Source organism: Penicillium expansum, assembly GCF_000769745.1.
Source record: "Penicillium expansum strain MD-8 chromosome Unknown contig333, whole genome shotgun sequence".
NCBI classification, from domain to species: domain Eukaryota; kingdom Fungi; phylum Ascomycota; class Eurotiomycetes; order Eurotiales; family Aspergillaceae; genus Penicillium; species Penicillium expansum.
Genome location: NW_015971465.1, coordinates 18852 through 35869, shown reverse-complemented (window position 1 = coordinate 35869; position 17018 = coordinate 18852). Strand labels below are relative to the sequence as shown.

General features: G+C 47.6%; 5 protein-coding genes across 5 annotated transcripts; 3 read left to right on the top strand and 2 right to left on the bottom strand.

Moving 5' to 3' along the window:
* Nucleotides 1-372: 372 nt before the first annotated feature.
* On the top strand, nucleotides 373-2312 carry PEX2_094340 (uncharacterized protein; the record flags this gene model as incomplete). The annotated part of the gene is made up of 3 exons (XM_016746704.1): nucleotides 373-466; nucleotides 527-1162; nucleotides 1219-2312. 3 exons carry the CDS (start codon nucleotides 373-375, stop codon nucleotides 2310-2312), a joined length of 1824 nt encoding a protein of 607 aa, XP_016593980.1.
* Nucleotides 2313-5836: 3524 nt separating this feature from the next.
* On the bottom strand, nucleotides 5837-7549 carry PEX2_094330 (uncharacterized protein; the record flags this gene model as incomplete). Its single annotated transcript, XM_016746703.1, has 3 exons — nucleotides 5837-6475; nucleotides 6532-7042; nucleotides 7302-7549. The coding sequence occupies 3 exons, from the start codon at nucleotides 7547-7549 to the stop codon at nucleotides 5837-5839; spliced, it is 1398 nt and encodes a 465-aa protein (XP_016593979.1).
* A 3781-nt stretch (nucleotides 7550-11330) lies between these two features.
* PEX2_094320 (folic acid synthesis protein) lies at nucleotides 11331-12850 on the top strand (the record flags this gene model as incomplete). The annotated part of the gene is made up of 3 exons (XM_016746702.1): nucleotides 11331-11534; nucleotides 11587-11795; nucleotides 11866-12850. 3 exons carry the CDS (start codon nucleotides 11331-11333, stop codon nucleotides 12848-12850), a joined length of 1398 nt encoding a protein of 465 aa, XP_016593978.1.
* A 570-nt stretch (nucleotides 12851-13420) lies between these two features.
* Nucleotides 13421-15177, bottom strand: PEX2_094310 (ADP-ribosylation factor GTPase-activating protein; the record flags this gene model as incomplete). Its single annotated transcript, XM_016746701.1, has 6 exons — nucleotides 13421-13449; nucleotides 13506-13823; nucleotides 13881-14587; nucleotides 14655-14838; nucleotides 14910-15045; nucleotides 15112-15177. The coding sequence occupies 6 exons, from the start codon at nucleotides 15175-15177 to the stop codon at nucleotides 13421-13423; spliced, it is 1440 nt and encodes a 479-aa protein (XP_016593977.1).
* Nucleotides 15178-15509: 332 nt separating this feature from the next.
* On the top strand, nucleotides 15510-16386 carry tim21 (the record flags this gene model as incomplete). The annotated part of the gene is made up of 4 exons (XM_016746700.1): nucleotides 15510-15788; nucleotides 15851-16035; nucleotides 16092-16146; nucleotides 16201-16386. 4 exons carry the CDS (start codon nucleotides 15510-15512, stop codon nucleotides 16384-16386), a joined length of 705 nt encoding a protein of 234 aa, XP_016593976.1.
* Nucleotides 16387-17018: the final 632 nt, after the last annotated feature.

Here is a 17018-nt window from a genome sequence, read left to right as displayed (position 1 = left end):
AGGAACTCTAATTATAGCTGAATGCTTCCGGTCGGCCCGACATTGAAAGACAACAGTTAACCTGGGAAGGTTTACGGGGGATCGGCATGTGGAGAACTTCGGTAATAACCTTATCTGTGATGTGAAGATCTTCCCGGGCCAGGGCCGCGGATCACTCGGCATTATTCCTATCCGAGGCCGATTTTCCTCGCTTACAAGTCGTCCTTCCGAATTGCCCGGATGGTGAAACGGTGACATGGAGTATTTAATATATAAGCTTGTTACCACAGTCATATTATTCAATGTGAACACTCATCTGGAATTCGACCAGATTCTGACGCTAAACAATCAACCCAAAACAACAAATTCTCTCCATTCATTTTTTCTAGGACAATGACTGTTCTTACTGCTTTTTGGCAGTCGCCCGCGGATTACGCCAACCGCCCGGTTGCCATCCTTGGTGCTGGTGTGCTTGGTCGTAGAATTGGTATAGGACTCCCATTCCTTCTCGGGTGCTTTGAAGTGAAAATCTAATCGCTGTTTATAGCATGCATCTGGGCCTCCGCCGGGTATAACGTGCGAGTTCGTGACCCTAGCCCCCAGCAACGTGTCGACTGTGTTACCTACGTCGAGGAAAATGTTGCCTCATACGCCGAGAAGACCGGAATCTCTCCTGGCAAGGCAGAGGCATTTGAAGATATGAAGTTTGTTGTCGAAAATGCTTGGCTTGTTATCGAAGCTGTCCCGGAGAAGATCCAGTTGAAGATCGATACCTTTGCCGAGCTTGATGCATTGTCTCCTGCCGATTGTATCTTGGCCTCCAACTCTTCTTCTTACAAGTCCTCCGAAATGCTTGAGAAGGTCTCTACGGCTAGAAAGTCTCAAATTCTAAACATGCATTATTACATGCCCCCAGCCTGCATGATTGTTGAACTTATGACCGACGGTTTTACGGATCCCGCAATTTTCCCCTTCTTGGTTGAACGGACGAGAGAGGGAGCGACTTCGCCATATGTTGCCAGGAAGGAGTCCACCGGCTTCATCTTTAACCGTCTTTGGGCTGCTGTGAAGCGCGAGACCTTGACCATTCTGTCAGAGGGAGTCTCCGTTCCTGAAGAAATTGACGCCATGTGGGAGGAGATGTTTGTCAAGGGCCGCAGTCTCCCTTGCAAGATGATGGACAGTGAGTACAGCCTTATTCGTCACACTATAATTAAGCGCTAAAATTTATGTGATTAGATGTCGGTCTTGATACCGTTGCCTTTATTGAGGGTCACTACATTCACGAGCGCGGCCTGTCTTTCGAACATACCGTTGACTTCTTGAAGAAGAATTATCTCGATCACGACAAGCTGGGCAATAAGTGTGTTAACGGTGGTCTTTACCCTCCCGTTGATGCTACCGCCACCCCGAATGGACCCCGCATTGTTGTCCTGGATATTGGCCTCGCTTCTGATACTCCTGGTCACACACAGGGTGAAATTCTGGAGGTCACTTTGGACGGAAAGCTCAAGCGGGTTCTGGTTTCCGAGCAGAATTATCCGGACGGCCTTGATATCGACTATGAGAGTGATCGGATGTTCTGGACAACTATGGGTATCCCAGGAAAGGATGATGGTTCCGTCTACTCCGCCAAGACAGATGGAACTGATATTCGCCAAATTGTTCCTTCTGGTGTGGTGAACACCCCTAAGCAACTTGTTATTGTGGCGGAACACAAGAAGATTTACTTCTGCGACCGTGAAGGTCTCCGCGTTTTCCGATGCAACTATGATGGTTCTTCCCTGGAATTGTTAATAGATAACCGTGGATCTGGGTATTCCCAGGGAGTACCAGAACATTCTAAGTGGTGCGTCGGCATCACTGTGTCCCCCAAGCTTGGCAAGTTCTTTTGGACGCAGAAGGGAGTTTCCAAGGGCGGTAAGGGCCGTATATTCACTGCCAATATTGAGATGCCTAGTGGCCAGTCTCCCAAGACAAGAGACGATATTAAGTGTGTTCTGGCGGGTCTTCCCGAGCCGGTTGATCTTGAATTGAGGGAAGACACTCTCCAGCTTTACTGGACTGACCGTGGCGAGCTTCCCTACGGTAACACGTTGAACCGGGCTCAATTGACTCAATCTGGCCTTCTGGCGGAAACTTCTTCTCAGAAGCATGAGGTTCTCACCAAGCATCTCCATGAGGCAATTGGCTTGAAGCTCGACACTAAGAACGGTCACATTTACATGACCGATCTTGGTGGCAGCATCTACCAGTGTGACCTCGAGGGCAAGAAGAAGAAGGTCATCTACTCTGATGAGACTCGTGCTTTCACTGGAATCACTCTCCTATAAATGACAGTTTTCTAACCTGTCAGTAGCTATTGCATTGTCTTTGTTTCTTTCCCAAATTGCGACTATAGAGATTGTTTTGAGAAGTTATGTACCATAAGTTGTTTTACAAACTATACTATTCCCAAACCATACACTTCCTCGTATCCTTTGCCTTGTCATGAGTCTCTGAAGCTGCATTTTCTTTAATATCACAAAGCAACTAATTTGTCTACTATTCTCTTCCGATATTCGAAGCCAGCTGACGTGTATCAATTGATATGATGCTCAAGATTCGCATTTGCCAATATTACCTCTGTGTTCGAAATGGAGTTTCAGAATTCAAATTCAGTGACAATGAGAGGGGAAGTCTGTAATAGGACAGCATCGATGTGAGTGGGAAAGAATCTAGTAAAATTTAGCTCTTGCCAAGGCTGCAGGTTGGGGTTCGGCCCGAGACTCAAAACCCACCAAAACAACCTTATGCAATGACAGTGTTATCCACGTGACCTCGTTCCGGCATCCTCGGCTAGCCGACGAAACGTTGACGCTTGCACGAAATTCGTTTCGAAAACACCTTCATAATGACACCACAACGCTACCGTCGATCGGCTGTCGCGTGCCAAAACTGCCGTGAACGCAAAGTGCGCTGCAGCGTTTCTGTCACTGGCATCCCGTGCGCTGGCTGTACTCAGGATAGAGCCGAATGCATCGTCCGGGAAAGACAGCGGCGAAGGTCAGTACGACAACACTCGCGTGATCGAGTTGAGATGAATTGCTTCGCAGGGGCTGAGACCTATTTAACAATTAGAAAACAACAGACTGGATCACGTGTCGCTCCTCCTCCGCCTCAAGAGACCGTCCAGGTCGATCAGCCAAGAGCCGAGCCAAGCCGTATAGTTCTAGCGAATCCTTTAGCTTCTATGGAACGAGAAACCCCGGATGTCGTATCACGGGCCCCTCAGACAGAACGATCAGACTTTCCTAGGGATGATAGAAGCTTTCCTTCTATCACTGAGCGATGTGACGACTTAGCCGAGGGTGTCGAGATATCCTCGACGGTTTTGGGGCAGGATAATAAAGCTGGCCAGGTCCCTTTCTATACTGGTATCATAGTTCCTCGGCGTCTTCTTGCTTTGCTATTTGGATACCGGTAGAACTGACTTTCGTAACAGGCGAGTCCCCAGGATATACATCCATTCTCAATGTCTGCACACAACCAAACCAAACTATGCCCAGGCATATTTTGCTTTCACCAAATATATCGGCCTCGCTATCTACCCAGGATCGCGAATTTCTTCAATATAAGGGTGTGTTTACCATGCCACAGAAAAATACCTTTACCGAGCTCCTCCGCGCGTATTTTCATCATATACACCCTATCATGCCGATAGTTGATGTCAAAGTACTCTTCAATTGTAACCAAGGTATTCAAACCAACGAATGGAATCTACTGTTATTATGGAGCATGTTCTTCGCGGCAACAAGTGTAGGTCAATCCTTCATACAACTAGCTACGTTTATCTAATCCCTGCTCATAGTTTGTTAGTGAGGATATTTGGTCGCTCGAAGGCTACTCCTCCCGCAAGGAGATGAAAAAAGCTATGTATTCTCGTGCGAAGGTAATTGGTCTCATCGATCTACTTCATGGCAAACACTTAATGAAATAACTAGTGCATGTACGATAATGGCGGCGAGACGGACACGGTAGTCCTCATACAATCGGCTCTCCTCATGGGATTCTGGCACTCAAAAGAAGATGGCCATGCGCAGCCATGGTACTGGATAGGGATTGCGATCAGTCTCTGTCAAGTTTTGGGCTTACACCGAGACACGGATTCAGCCAAACTCAATTCAGCCTTCCCTAGTCGCCTGCGTCCTATCTGGCGCCGCCTTTGGTGGAGTTGTTTCTTCCGAGACCGTTGGTTGAGTCTAACATTAGGAAGGCCCCTGAGGATCAATCTTGACGATTGCGACCAACCGATGCCTTCAGCCGCTGATTTGCTCAGTGACGTCGCCGAACTACCATCTTCAATCACCAGCGCTTATATCCCTAACGACTTATCTCAATTGGCTGATTATTGGATCATTCTGCTTAATCTGAGCAGGCTTTTAGGTGGAATTCTTGCACTTAGCTATAAGCCTTTGGGCGCAAGTCCAACGATCCAACAGTTTGATTCCCTCAAAACGGAGCTCTTGCAATTCCGGTTACCAGATAGAGCTGGACATGAACAAAGTCGCTTGGCAGCTTTTTATATATACCACTTACAATTACATTACCAGTGAGTACCAATTTTCTTATTTTTTCTTCATGGCTCGATTTGTTTCTTACGATGACAGAGCTGCTTTGGTCACTTTCTACTCCCCTTATATCACTAGGATCCCGGAACACCTTCCACCTGCGCATGCGAAGGCATGGCAAAGCGAGATACGAAGCCAGCTAGACTCAGCGGCATTGCAAACCAACTCAATTCTTAATGACCTTGTACGAGAAAAGCTTCTCGCCTTTGCCGGTCCGATGACGTAAGTTCTTAATATCCATATCGCTGGCAGTTTTATTTGTCAATTGCTAAATAGTCCTGTTAATCGAATACAGCCCTACGCTGTTAATACCGGCTATGCATATCCACCTCCACAATTGCAAATCTACGGACGCTCTTATGCGTCGTGTAGGCTTCAACAACTTAGAGCTATGCATGATGGTCATGGAAAGTTTTCAGGATACGTACTCAGCAGCTGCCTTGTACCGAGGCATTTTCTTGGTGGCTATAAACAAAATACGCCCCCACTTCTTGATTGACTCGAGCTTGCGAGATACGGATGTATCTGATCCGTCTACTTCACGCGTGGAACCACCCGAATCATCAGCCGTCCTTCCCGCAGTCAGCGATGATGCTCTCAACGCACTTTTGGATGATACATCTTTCCTTGACTTTTGGGATTCTTTTAACGTCACTTTTGATTCTAATTACATGTAGAATCAATTACCATCGCGGCCAACGCTTTATCAATTCCAGCCGTATGTTTCTCACAAAACAGCGGGTTGGAATTGAGCAGGTCAACATTCAAAATCCTAGTTAAAGACCGTTATGGGCTTTTTAAAAGGCCAATTTATCATGAAGCGATTGCCAAAGTTGATTTAGAAAAATAAGCCTCTAGGAATTTTCCTTGCGTTAATCCCAAGTATAAAACAGTTCCTGCCCCCAACTCAAGCGTCAACATCCTCCCGGGCTACACCTAACATGCCCAGGGATTCATCCTTCTGGAAATACAAATCCTTCACGGTGTCTCAGTACCTCAAGGATCCAATTTCCGATGCCGGGGTTGACCCGGGGAAGACGGGGCCGAGAAATGCAGATGGATCTCTTTCTTCCCATTCTTGATTTGGGATTGCGAGGTCAAGAATATTTAATCTGGGTTAGTGAGAAAGGTGTATTGCATTTCCATAGTATACCATACTCTAGCTTAGGGAACTACTTGCAAATAAAGGGAATATGTGAAGGTAGAATGAAGTCCAATTTACTAAGAATATTAAAGCCTTCCGAGGTTCAAGTGTCTTCTGTGTAAGCACCTCCAACAAATCGTTTCAACTCTTCGGGGAATTTGCTCTCTGAATTGAAATAGAGGTATCGTCGCGGAGTCTTGGTAATCATCTCGTTTGGCTTATTGTCGACGAGGATGTCGACGAGAGTGTTAGCGGCGTAGAGAGACTTACGCCCTTGTGCATGAGCGTATCTCTCTTGCTGTTCCCTTCGAGAACTCTTGTACCTAACGCGAAAAGCTGGTCGGCTAGCGGGATCCGAGTCTAATGCACCAGTAGCATAACACTTTCCATGCTGCTGACCAGGTGGATTCACTTCAATTTTCACCGAAACCGTGCCATCTCCAACGTCCTCGTTCTTCTGGAAACCAATTCGACAGTAATTCACATTAATGGATCGACTTCTGGTGTTTTCGGGACCCATCTGGTAAGAGTATTCCTTGTTGTCGAATTTGCCTACTTCCTGCCGCCATTGATGTCCTTTGTAATTGGGTCTATCTCGCCTCGCCTTTGAAAGCTTTAGATCTAAAAGACCTAGATCAACGGCCCTTTTACAAAGGGGCTCTAGCTCCAGAATATGACCATCCTCAACCTCTGATGATGTAGGACTCAAGGCGCTTGGTCCGGAAGTTTCGTCAGAAACAATCTGGTGGACTTCATCCATAGTGACAGCTGGTCCGGGATGCATAATTGAGTGTAGACTTCCATCTCTGGGTTTTGATCTCCCTCTAGGGGCTTATCTGGGGAAACACCCTGTAGGGCTGTTTTGTATGATTCCTCTTTTTCAGTGACATCGTCTAGGACGATCTTTTTGACCTCCCGGAATACATCCTTATCGAACGGCTCATGACATCTCACTCGCTTTGCGTTTGGCATTGCTCGAGCCCCCGGGTCTGTCTGTCTTTTTGATGATGCACGGGTCTCGTTCCGAGGCAGGTAATGTAAAATCATCAGAAGTCCTCGTGAGAGAGATCCGGCGAGGGTTTCAATTCGCTTTAATCCCTCGATCGCGAGGTCTTTCTGATTCAGCCAGAGTAACACAGGTCCCCCCACTGTCTTCGTCGTTATTTTCTCTCGGCCGAGGCGCTCGTCCCTTGCATAACCGAGTATTGTTCCGACTAGTCCGACTGTTTCCACAGCATATGCGCGGGTAGCTTCTTTCTGTAGGCTCAGTAAACCGACGGCAAATCGAATCCCTGAGCTGAGCTGAGTGCTGTCAAATCCATTCTTAGACCAAATTTCACACGGAACAGGTGGACAACGGATGAGAATTCGCTTTGGATTATCCATCAGATACATCGAGTATTGAATGCCCCAAAGTTGGAGGGTGAATCGCGAGAGGGAAGGTACTCGAATAGCCTTTTTTGCTCGTGGTCCACATAAGAAGATTATTCTTACTGGGCTACAATCGATAAGCTGCTGGTGACGAAGTTGTAGCTCATCCTGATTTGCAGTTGGAGTCGTTACCTCACCGAGGTAAAAGCTTGCCAAAATTGTAAGTCCAAAGTAGGATGTTGGACTCTGTAAATTTGCAAACTTTGAGTGACCATGGACGCTGAGAAGCAGGGCCCTCATCCATGGGGTGCTCTAGGAACGAGTCCTCCTCTTGGGAGACGGCAGCATAGTCAAGTATAAACCCGACCTTCGCCGGTGTACTCCCAAAGACAGGCATGGGAGCCGTGATGCTAGAACAGTTGGCGTTGGCTTTTTCACATTGCATCGACGATTTCAATTCCTTGATGAGATTATCGTCGCCTATTGCAGTCCATAGACAGTCGTCAAAATCAAGCCGAAACCTTGGGCAGAGCGCCGTTGAGAGCTTCTTACTCAGCTCGCCGGAACCTAAAGGATTCGACCGACCGATGTAATTCCGTCATTGTAACCGAGATTATAGTGTAACGGGAGGGAGGAAGGTAGAAACGGTAGACAGCGGTTGACTATGCCGAAAGTGATGTCGTAAATCACTTAATGGGACAGCTGGGTTCCCTTGAAAGATGGGAGGACGATCCCTACTACCAAAAGTAGTAAAAATGAAGCTATTTCCGGGTAACCAAGTACGCCGAGAACGATGGTATCGATGAAAAAAATGAAAAGAGATGGCAATACGCCATAAAGTGAGGAAAGATATGGTGATGCTCTGTAAGAGAGCCTTCAGAGATAGATATGCAGAAAGGAGAGAGTTTTTGTGGGTGAAAACTCTGTTTGTGGGGGTTGGTAGCAAACAATCTACCAAAACCATTTGATCATAGTATTGGTCCCAAGGTGACACTGCCCAGCAGAGAACTCTGTAAGAAAAGAGAGCCTGTCTGCCACCCTAGCAGATTCGTTGACGGCAACAAGCCGTAAATCTGAAGCTATTCTCACTACCCAAATAGGCAATTATCTGGGCTTGGAGGTGGTGAGAATTTCTGTAGCTTAAGAGTTTTGACTGGGTCGTAGCACCAGAGTCGGGTAAAATTTGCGGATCGACAGCCATTACCCAGCCATATCATAAAATAGTGCAGGGAGTCGATTGATGCCCTAAGGGTGCTTTGGGCGTGTCCGTTGGCTACTCTTTGACTACTCTTTGGAGGTGAAGGATTTCTGGCTTCACTAGATGAAGGAGATCAACTGCCACAGTCTCGTGTCCGACGTGAGCCTCAATTTCAGTAGCGTACTCCAGACTCGTACATTCGACAAGTGCATCTTCGTCAATGTCTCTAAACATTTTTAAAAGAAGTGTCTTTAACCGGGGAAATGTTGAAGGCGGTTGTCTTGTAACGTACTATTTAGAAGATTAGCGTTGGGAAACACAGAAAGCCTCCTATCTTACATCTCATATCTTCGGGTAATCTTCAATCATTCTTCACTAAAGTATCAACCTCACTTCACTTAGATCTCACTTCTCTAAGACCTCACCTCACCTAGATTTCACTTCACTTTTCGGCCGCCGTAGTACAGAGGTCACAAGTAGCAGATAGTTACAGATTGATAGTACGTACTCCTACACCTCTCTGAATTCACTTCTTGGACTGGCGTCCATATTGTCTTTGTATGCCCTGGTTGGCATAATGTTGAATTTTGAGCGTTCCTCTCTTAAATATTTAGTAACTACCAATCCTAAAAAGCTCTATAACAACCCTAGCGATATTCAACCGCACCCTTCATCCATTACTTGGAAGAGCCACTATTAGGAGCAACTCAATGGCCGGAAGATCTTAACAAACAAGGGTCGCACTTTGGGAGGCTCCTCAGCAATCAATCGGGGAATTGATGTCTACTCGTCTCGTTCCGGATTGAATACCTGGGAAATACCGGGCAACCCGGCCTGGGGGTGGGACGGCCTGGCCCCATATATTCCCAAGTTCCACACGGCTGCATCCCCATCGAATGACAACCGTCAGTTCTTCGAGGGGATGAAACATGACCAATAGGATCAGGTGAAGAAGGGTAGTAAACGTCAATCGGGAAGCGGATCACCCCGTAATCGGCCTATTACATGCTGCTGGGTGCTCATCCTCTGACTGTCTCTTATTCAATTCTCTGAATGTACGAGCAAGGACTGAAGACTTCGCAAGGTTTTACACAGACGATTTGTGGAAGCCTCATCGCGACTTTGCTCAAAAGCTCTGGGCAAATATGTGGGCGAAGGTAGAGATTTGGATGGGAAAAGATGCGTTCGAGGACCTCTCTAAGAGCGCCATTCTTAAACACTTCCCCCTATGGGGTAAGTTTGAGAAGGTGAGGTTGTGGGTAGAGGTCGACAACGATCAAACCTCTGTAAAGCGGTTCATTATCCATGCATACCAGCCTGCGTTTTTCCCTAAGTTTCGACACACCGGAACCTCTAATGGGCCTCGAAAGGGCAAAGGAGCTGTCTAAAGAGCTCGTCTTGTCTATGTACCATATCAGCAGTACCTGTGCGATGATTCCACAGGAAGGTTGCGGTGTTGTAGATTCTCACCTGAATGTCACCTGAAGGTGTACGCCTCGGCTAATATCCGTCTTATCAATGCCAGCATCTTTCCCTTGGAGCCGAGAGGCAATATCTCCTAGATACCTACTTCAGATAACGGTTCCTTTGTCGCAATGTAAGGATTTTCTAGAATTATAACGACAATTATCGGCTGCAGTTACCTATGCAAGCTTGACATTGGATAATTGATATATACATCATGAAAATAAATCTTATGTTGTCAACTCCATTCACACGAACTAGATCGATTAATTGTAAGCCTTAGCAAATATTCAGCGGAGTAGGTATCATAAAAAGCCAAATGTAGGTGAGAAGCAAGCAAGCTCTTTACGGGCTTCCGCAACACCAAAGTGTACTTTTTTCACACTATGTACCCCCATACTGCATACAGGACCCTTGAAGGGCAGAGGTACAAAGGGTTGTGGAGCGCAGTAGTTGTGATGTAGATATTAGTTAACGTATTTCACATGCGAGTGGCCCCCACAAGCGAGTGGCCCACCCCAAAACACCATAGTAAATGCAATATTTTATAACCTTATATCTCAGCAACCACGTTACTGTTTGATTTCATTGTCGTTCGATAGCTATCGATAAGAATTTTAAACCCCGTATATTAGTTTCAAGAAAATCGAAAGGCTGCATTATCATGGTATTAAAAATTACGTTACTCAAAGCCAAAAAATATATATATCAATCATAAAGTCATAAAGATTTTCCAAAGCCCTTAGAGAGGCTAGATATCACCCAAAAAGCATTAAGCTATTAGGAAATTTCCATATAGCATACTGTTGTTCAGATATCAAGTTGAAATTTATCGCATTTACTATGGTGTTATGGGGTGGGCCACTCGCTTGTGTGGGCCACTCGCATGTGAAATACGTTAAGGCATCAAGGCAATAAGGCAATAAAGTGTTAAGGCATCCAGGTGTCAAAGCGTCGAGGCGTCAACGCCAAGAAGCAGGCGAACCACGTGAAGCTTACGGAGTACCAGAACTGACTCGAAGCTCATAACCTACTTGTTAATTGTGTTCTCACGTTTCTTCTCAAATCAGCATGAGTGCCAGGGCAATCCAGAGAGTCCCTCCATCGGCATCTTTCACTCATCCACGGCAAATTGGGAAATCACTAAGACTTTCGCCATTGGTTGCAGCTCAGACAAGGAGAGCTGATCATCGACCATTGCATACAAGGCAAAGCCCCAAATAATCAATCAGCTGTGGCGAATCTGACAACATCTTATAGTTACAAAATATCCTCGCCACAGAGCCCGGGTATGTGCCTAGCTATTTCTCAGAAACCCCCCGGCCCTCACACGCTTATCGGCGTATCATCCCAATGGGGAAATATGCCTGTCCCGCATTTTCTTTTTTTTTTCTTTTTTTTTCTGGATTTACATGCCTGCAATTGAATCCAACGCTAACATTATACAGCCCAATTGACATCGGGAATTCTCACCAGAAATGGTTTGTCACAGCGTTCAATAGCCTCGTTGTATTTGACCCCGCGTGTTAGGAATTTCTCCACTGCGCAAGCAGTTGACTCCAAGATGAATTTGAAGTTCCCTAGTCCAGATATCCACCGGGCTTTCATTGCCCTGGGAAGCAATGTCGGAGACCGAGTAGAAATGATTGAGCAGGCTTGTCTTGAAATGGACCGAGTTGGTATCAAAGTGAAAAGGACAAGTTCGTTGTTCGAGACCGCACCGATGTATGTGCTGGATCAAGATCCATTCATAAATGGTGTATGCGAGGTATGTTAGCGAAGTTCTCCAAATTTGGTGGCCAATTGTTAATTCCCTTCAGGTGGAAACAACCCTTGAGCCTCTGGATCTTTTGGACACTCTTCAATCCATTGAGATTGAGATGGGCAGAAAGAAGCTCATCGATAAAGGCCCACGCTCTATTGACTTGGATATCCTACTATATGATCTGGAGATCTTCTCTCACGAGCGTCTCAACATCCCACACAGTCTGATGCTCGAGCGAGACTTTGTATTGCGACCTCTCAGCCAGTACGCCCCCAATGGTTCTATATATGCCATACCGACATACAAAAAAGAAGCACTAACCATCCGAACCTAGATTAATCCCAAATGAATACCCCCCACTACCAGGGAAGGATACTCAAACATACAGCACACATCTAAAGACTCTCCCGCCACCAGAACCAACGCCAATGTCAACAACGCCAATCTCACCATTCTTCCCATCTCTGCACGCAACAGACCCCAAGCGCAGCACCCACGTCATGGCAATCCTCAACTTAACGCCAGACTCCTTCTCTGACGGCGGCAAGCACGCTCCAACAGATCTAAACTACATAACAGAAACAGTACGCAACTTCATCGCCTCCGGCGCAACAATAATCGACATCGGCGGCGAGAGTACCCGCCCCGGCTCAACACCAGTCGGCGCCGCCGAAGAGATCTCCCGTGTAGTGCCAGCAATCAAGCACATCCGAACTTCCATCCCGGAAGCCGCCAACATCGCCATCAGCATCGATACCTACCGCGCCAGCGTAGCAGAAGCCGCCTGCGCCGCCGGCGCAGACATCGTCAACGACATCTCAGCCGGCCTCCTTGACCCAGAAATGCTACCGACAGTAGCGCGGATCGGCAAGTCCGTGATCCTAATGCACATGCGCGGCACGCCACAGACAATGACAACCCTGCACGAGTACCCGTCCGGCGTCATTCCGGAAGTGGCTACTGAGCTGGGCGCGCGCATTGCGGCTGCTGAAGATGCCGGGATCCGACGCTGGCGCATTATCCTCGATCCGGGTCTCGGGTTTGCGAAGATCCAGCCGCATGATCTTGAGATCTTGCGAGAGCTACCGAGACTACGTGCGATGCCGGGGCTTGAATGCTTCCCTTGGTTGATGGGGCCTAGTCGGAAAAGGTTCATTGGTCAGATTACCGGGGTGAAGACGCCGCAGGAGCGCGTTTGGGGCACGGCTGCTACTGTCTCTGCTAGTGTGGCTGGTGGGGCAGATATTGTTCGTGTTCATGATGTTCAAGAGATGTGGCAGGTGACGAAGGTTGCGGATGCGATTTATCGCGTTGATTGAGATCGTACTTGCCACGTCACCTTGTATATAAGCTTGCCCTGCTTTATATATGGGCCGTTTTTTTTTTGGTATTCAACACTTGGGTATGACTTGTACTATGATGTACTACTGTGTTCTCTTCATTCATCATGGAGTTTTGGTTGAGCGGTGCGAAACTTGAGAGATTGGAGTTGTGCTTTTGTCAAAAATTCTTGTCTATTGAATAATATCAAATCATGAATTTCTCGATTATCCTAAACCATATCAACGAAATGAGCAAAATAAAAGTAAAAGGTCCCTTCGATCATCCTATGTTACTATGGAGGAATGCGAAGGAAAAAGACAAGAACCGTCAATCACACGCCAGATTGCAAACCAGAATGATATGAAACCCAAGTTTTTGGCCGACTGCTGATCGCAATGGTTTTCCAGATAAAGAAATAGTCTCGAGGGGGCGAAATGGGCAGGGTGAGACACAATATACGTCGCGCATGAAAAAGACGGGACTGGGGGGTACTCAGGAACAATGTTGCTTGCTAAGGTACTTGGAGTGATAGAAGGCGTAATATCTGATGAACATGGGCGACTAGCCTAGTTGTTCAGATAGTTGCGGATGGCACCTAGTGATATTCAGTCAGCAAGAAGTGGTTATATGCCCAAACAAAGACTTGCTCACCTTGTAGCTTGGTTGCACCTTCACCGACAAGATGTGACAGGTTCTCAAGATCATCTCCAGCAGTGATACCAAAGCGGCGGATGAAATCTTTAGCAGCAACCTCCATATCACCATAACCATCGTCAAGAGAATTGACTTCATCCTCGGGCCGGCCGAAGTAGGTGTTGCTGGAAATGGATGTAGCGCTATCAAATTGACGGAGACGTTCCTTGGCCTCCGACTGGGCGGCGGGATCAAATCGCTCCCGTCCGAAGAATTCATCGGATGAGATACCCTTCTGAGCGCCAAATCGGGTTCTAGTCTGCGTGAGTTCCGCCTCTGTGTCGAGTGTCAGTTTATCTTTCATATATTTTACGATCAGCGAGGGAAATTTACCATCAGCAGGGTTGGGTTTGGCGGGGCCAACAGAACCAAAGGTTGGCTTCTTGGGGGCTGCGGGCTTCGACACCTGGCCAAAGCCAAGTCTGCTCACACCCATGCCCAGTCGCTCCACGTCACCCGAGTTTCGGTCATTAGACTTGCCAGCAGGGCTAACTGGGATAGGAGAGGCGATCGGGACAGCGGCGGCAGTTGCGGCCTTCTTGGCCTCGGCTTCGGCCTGCTCAGCCTCGGGGTCGTAGCCAAGCTTTTCAATGCGCTCAGCCTCTTCCTTGGCCTTGCGCTCTGCCTCGTCGAAATCGATAATATCCGCAGCGGCGATCTTCTTAGCCCCAAGCTTAGGTGCCTTCTTGGCACCGAGGACACTGCCCTTCTTTGCAGAGCTAGCAGCAGTAGAGGTCTTCCGAGTAACATTGGTAGGCCGGATAGCAGTAGGCGCGGGAGAGATGCTCTTTTCGTCCGAAGCAGACAGAGGAGATTTCGAGCGGGATCCGTTTGCGTTGGCACCAGCGTTCAGGAAAGGAGAGCCGGTTCGGCTGACGACGGGGGGCGTACTGGTGCGCGATGGGGGGTTGCTCGGGCGCTTGATCGAGGGCTTGTCCCAGGAGGAAAAGAAATCGTCGTCGCCGTCACCAGCAGGGGTGTTTGAGCCATCTGAGGGAGTGCCAGCGGGGATATCTGTGATGATGACTTCACCGGGGTACCTAGATGAAGCAATAATACTAGTTAGCACGTCGTCGTGCCAGTTCCACCGAAATTGGATCAACTGACTGTTGCGCATCCAGCGCAGCGCGCCTCTTGAGTTCCTCCTTATACTTGACAGCCGCATTGCACGTGTATTTGACCTTGGTGTCCTTGCTCGCCAGCGCAGCGGAACCTCCGTGCGATTGGAAATACTTGGTCGCAGACTCATTTCCACCAACCTTCATAACCCGCAGTTGCTCCCATTGCCACTCTGCTCGAAATATCAGCGTTGATCTACCGGCGCATTTGGCGTGTAGAGAGATTGTGTGGTAAGGTACGTACGGTCGAGGTTTGTTGATCGGACAAAGGAGATGTGCACACCGAGATTACGGTGGTGAGCCGAACAATCAAGGCATAAGTAAATACCGAATGGAACTGAAGACCATGTCGGGTTCTTACTGCCGCAGTCAAAGCACACCTGAAAGCAAAAACATCAGAATCGAGTGCCGCAATTATGCAGCGTACGGGGTGGGGGTGTGCGCACCTTGTTTGCGGGCTTCAACTTAGCCTTCTCAAAGATCTTTTGAGACTGCGCCTTTGTGGCACTCATGATGGTACTGTGGAGAGATCAATGGGAAAGAGAAAAGAAAAGGGGGGTTTGGGCGAGAATGTGAGCAGGTAAGGCAAAGAGCAAAGCACCCCGAGTCGGGAACGGCGAACGTGGACTCTCTTGACCCCGGTGCCTGGTGTAATCGTCATACAACGCCTCCCATTTTGCCGCGGGCATCGCCGCCATTGGTCGTATTGTATTACTGTATTGTAATCACGTGCTGCCGATTATCAAGATCGGTAACAACCTTGCCCAGATCAAAGATGGTCGAGTTCGGTATTCGACTCAGATATTCTAACTTGTTCCAGAAATCTCGGTTTTGATATCTCGCAATGAGTTCTATTCAATTACGTGCTTTGCCCCGACTGCCGCCGGCCTCTCTAGTCCTCCACCCCTCTCCACGCATACAGACACAGATCACTCGGCTCTACGCCACGCAAAGTAACATAGGTAGTGGGCCTCAATCGACTTTGCCAAGGAAGAAAAGCATTACAGTCTTATCCGACGATGGGAGAGTTCAGTGGGGCGATTTGAGTCGAGGAGAGAAGGTTGCGCGGGCAACACAACAATCCTTCAACTTCGTTATCGTGTTGGCTGGCGCAGTACTGACGGTATTGAGTCCATTCGTTCACAAAGCTATGGCGAATAGCTGCTGACTCTGTGGTCTGACTAGGGTGGAGTCTTCACACTTTTCTATCTCGAGGTTTTGTCGCCAAACAGCAAGACATGGCAATTCGAAACAGCGGTAGGGCGCATTAAAGATGACCCTGAGTGTATAAAGTTGCTCGGTGATCGAAGAGAGATCAAAGCATATGGCGAGCAGACCTCAAGCCGGTGGGCACGGAATAAGCCTATCGCGTAGGTTCTATGGTTTCTACATAATACTTTAGAGCAATGATACTAACAATGACTAGATCATCAGCTGAAAAAGATCGATTGGGTCGTGAGCACCTTCGCATGCATTTCCATGTATGATACCCTTTCTGGTAAATTTGGGACACGTATACTGACCATGAATTTTAGGTCGAGGGCCCTCTCAACTCCGGCGTAGTCATTGTGCACATGATGAAGCCTTTGGATAAGAGCAATTTCGAGTACCAGCTCCTCGCGTTAGACGTGAAAGGGCACCCTCGCATCGTCCTCGAGAAAGCCTCGGAGAAGGCCAATGTGACTAGCGCCTTGAAGCTTTTTGGTATTCAGTGGCGCTGATCTGGCAATGATGCTATCTTCTCATTATACCCCTCCACCTCTAACCACACTACATAGGTTCTGCGCCTTCATCTACTATAGGCATTTGAAGACTTAGAGACGCTGAACTTTTGTTCTTAGCGCTTGCTCCAGGCCGGTCTACAACAGTTTGGCAGGGTGCCTCCCTTGTATTTTCTAGGACTGGGCCACTGGCTGTCCACTCAGGCTCTTATTGTGACCTGTAAAATGTATCATAGTTTCATGGGATTCTAGCTTCAATGCGCTAGTCGTCCGATATTTACTCAACGAATCAAATTGATCTTGGGATCTATTGACTAATTCACCCAAACTTTATATTCAAAGAGCAACCCTATCGTGCTAGCTTGCCGATGGTGTATATTTAATTGGATGATATTGAGGAACTGAGCCATGTTACATCATATTTGGATCAACCTCGTACTCTAGAGGCAGTTTCGCCGTGGAACATGGCCAAGGTCCATTGAGAGTTTGTGGCCCAGTGCAACACAGTTGTATATGTACACAGCATAAATTTAGCTGTACATCAATATATGTATTTATACCTTCGTTGTTTGGAGGGTATAGTCAGCTAGATCGCAAGTGTTATAAAACTATAGCTAATATACCCTATTACC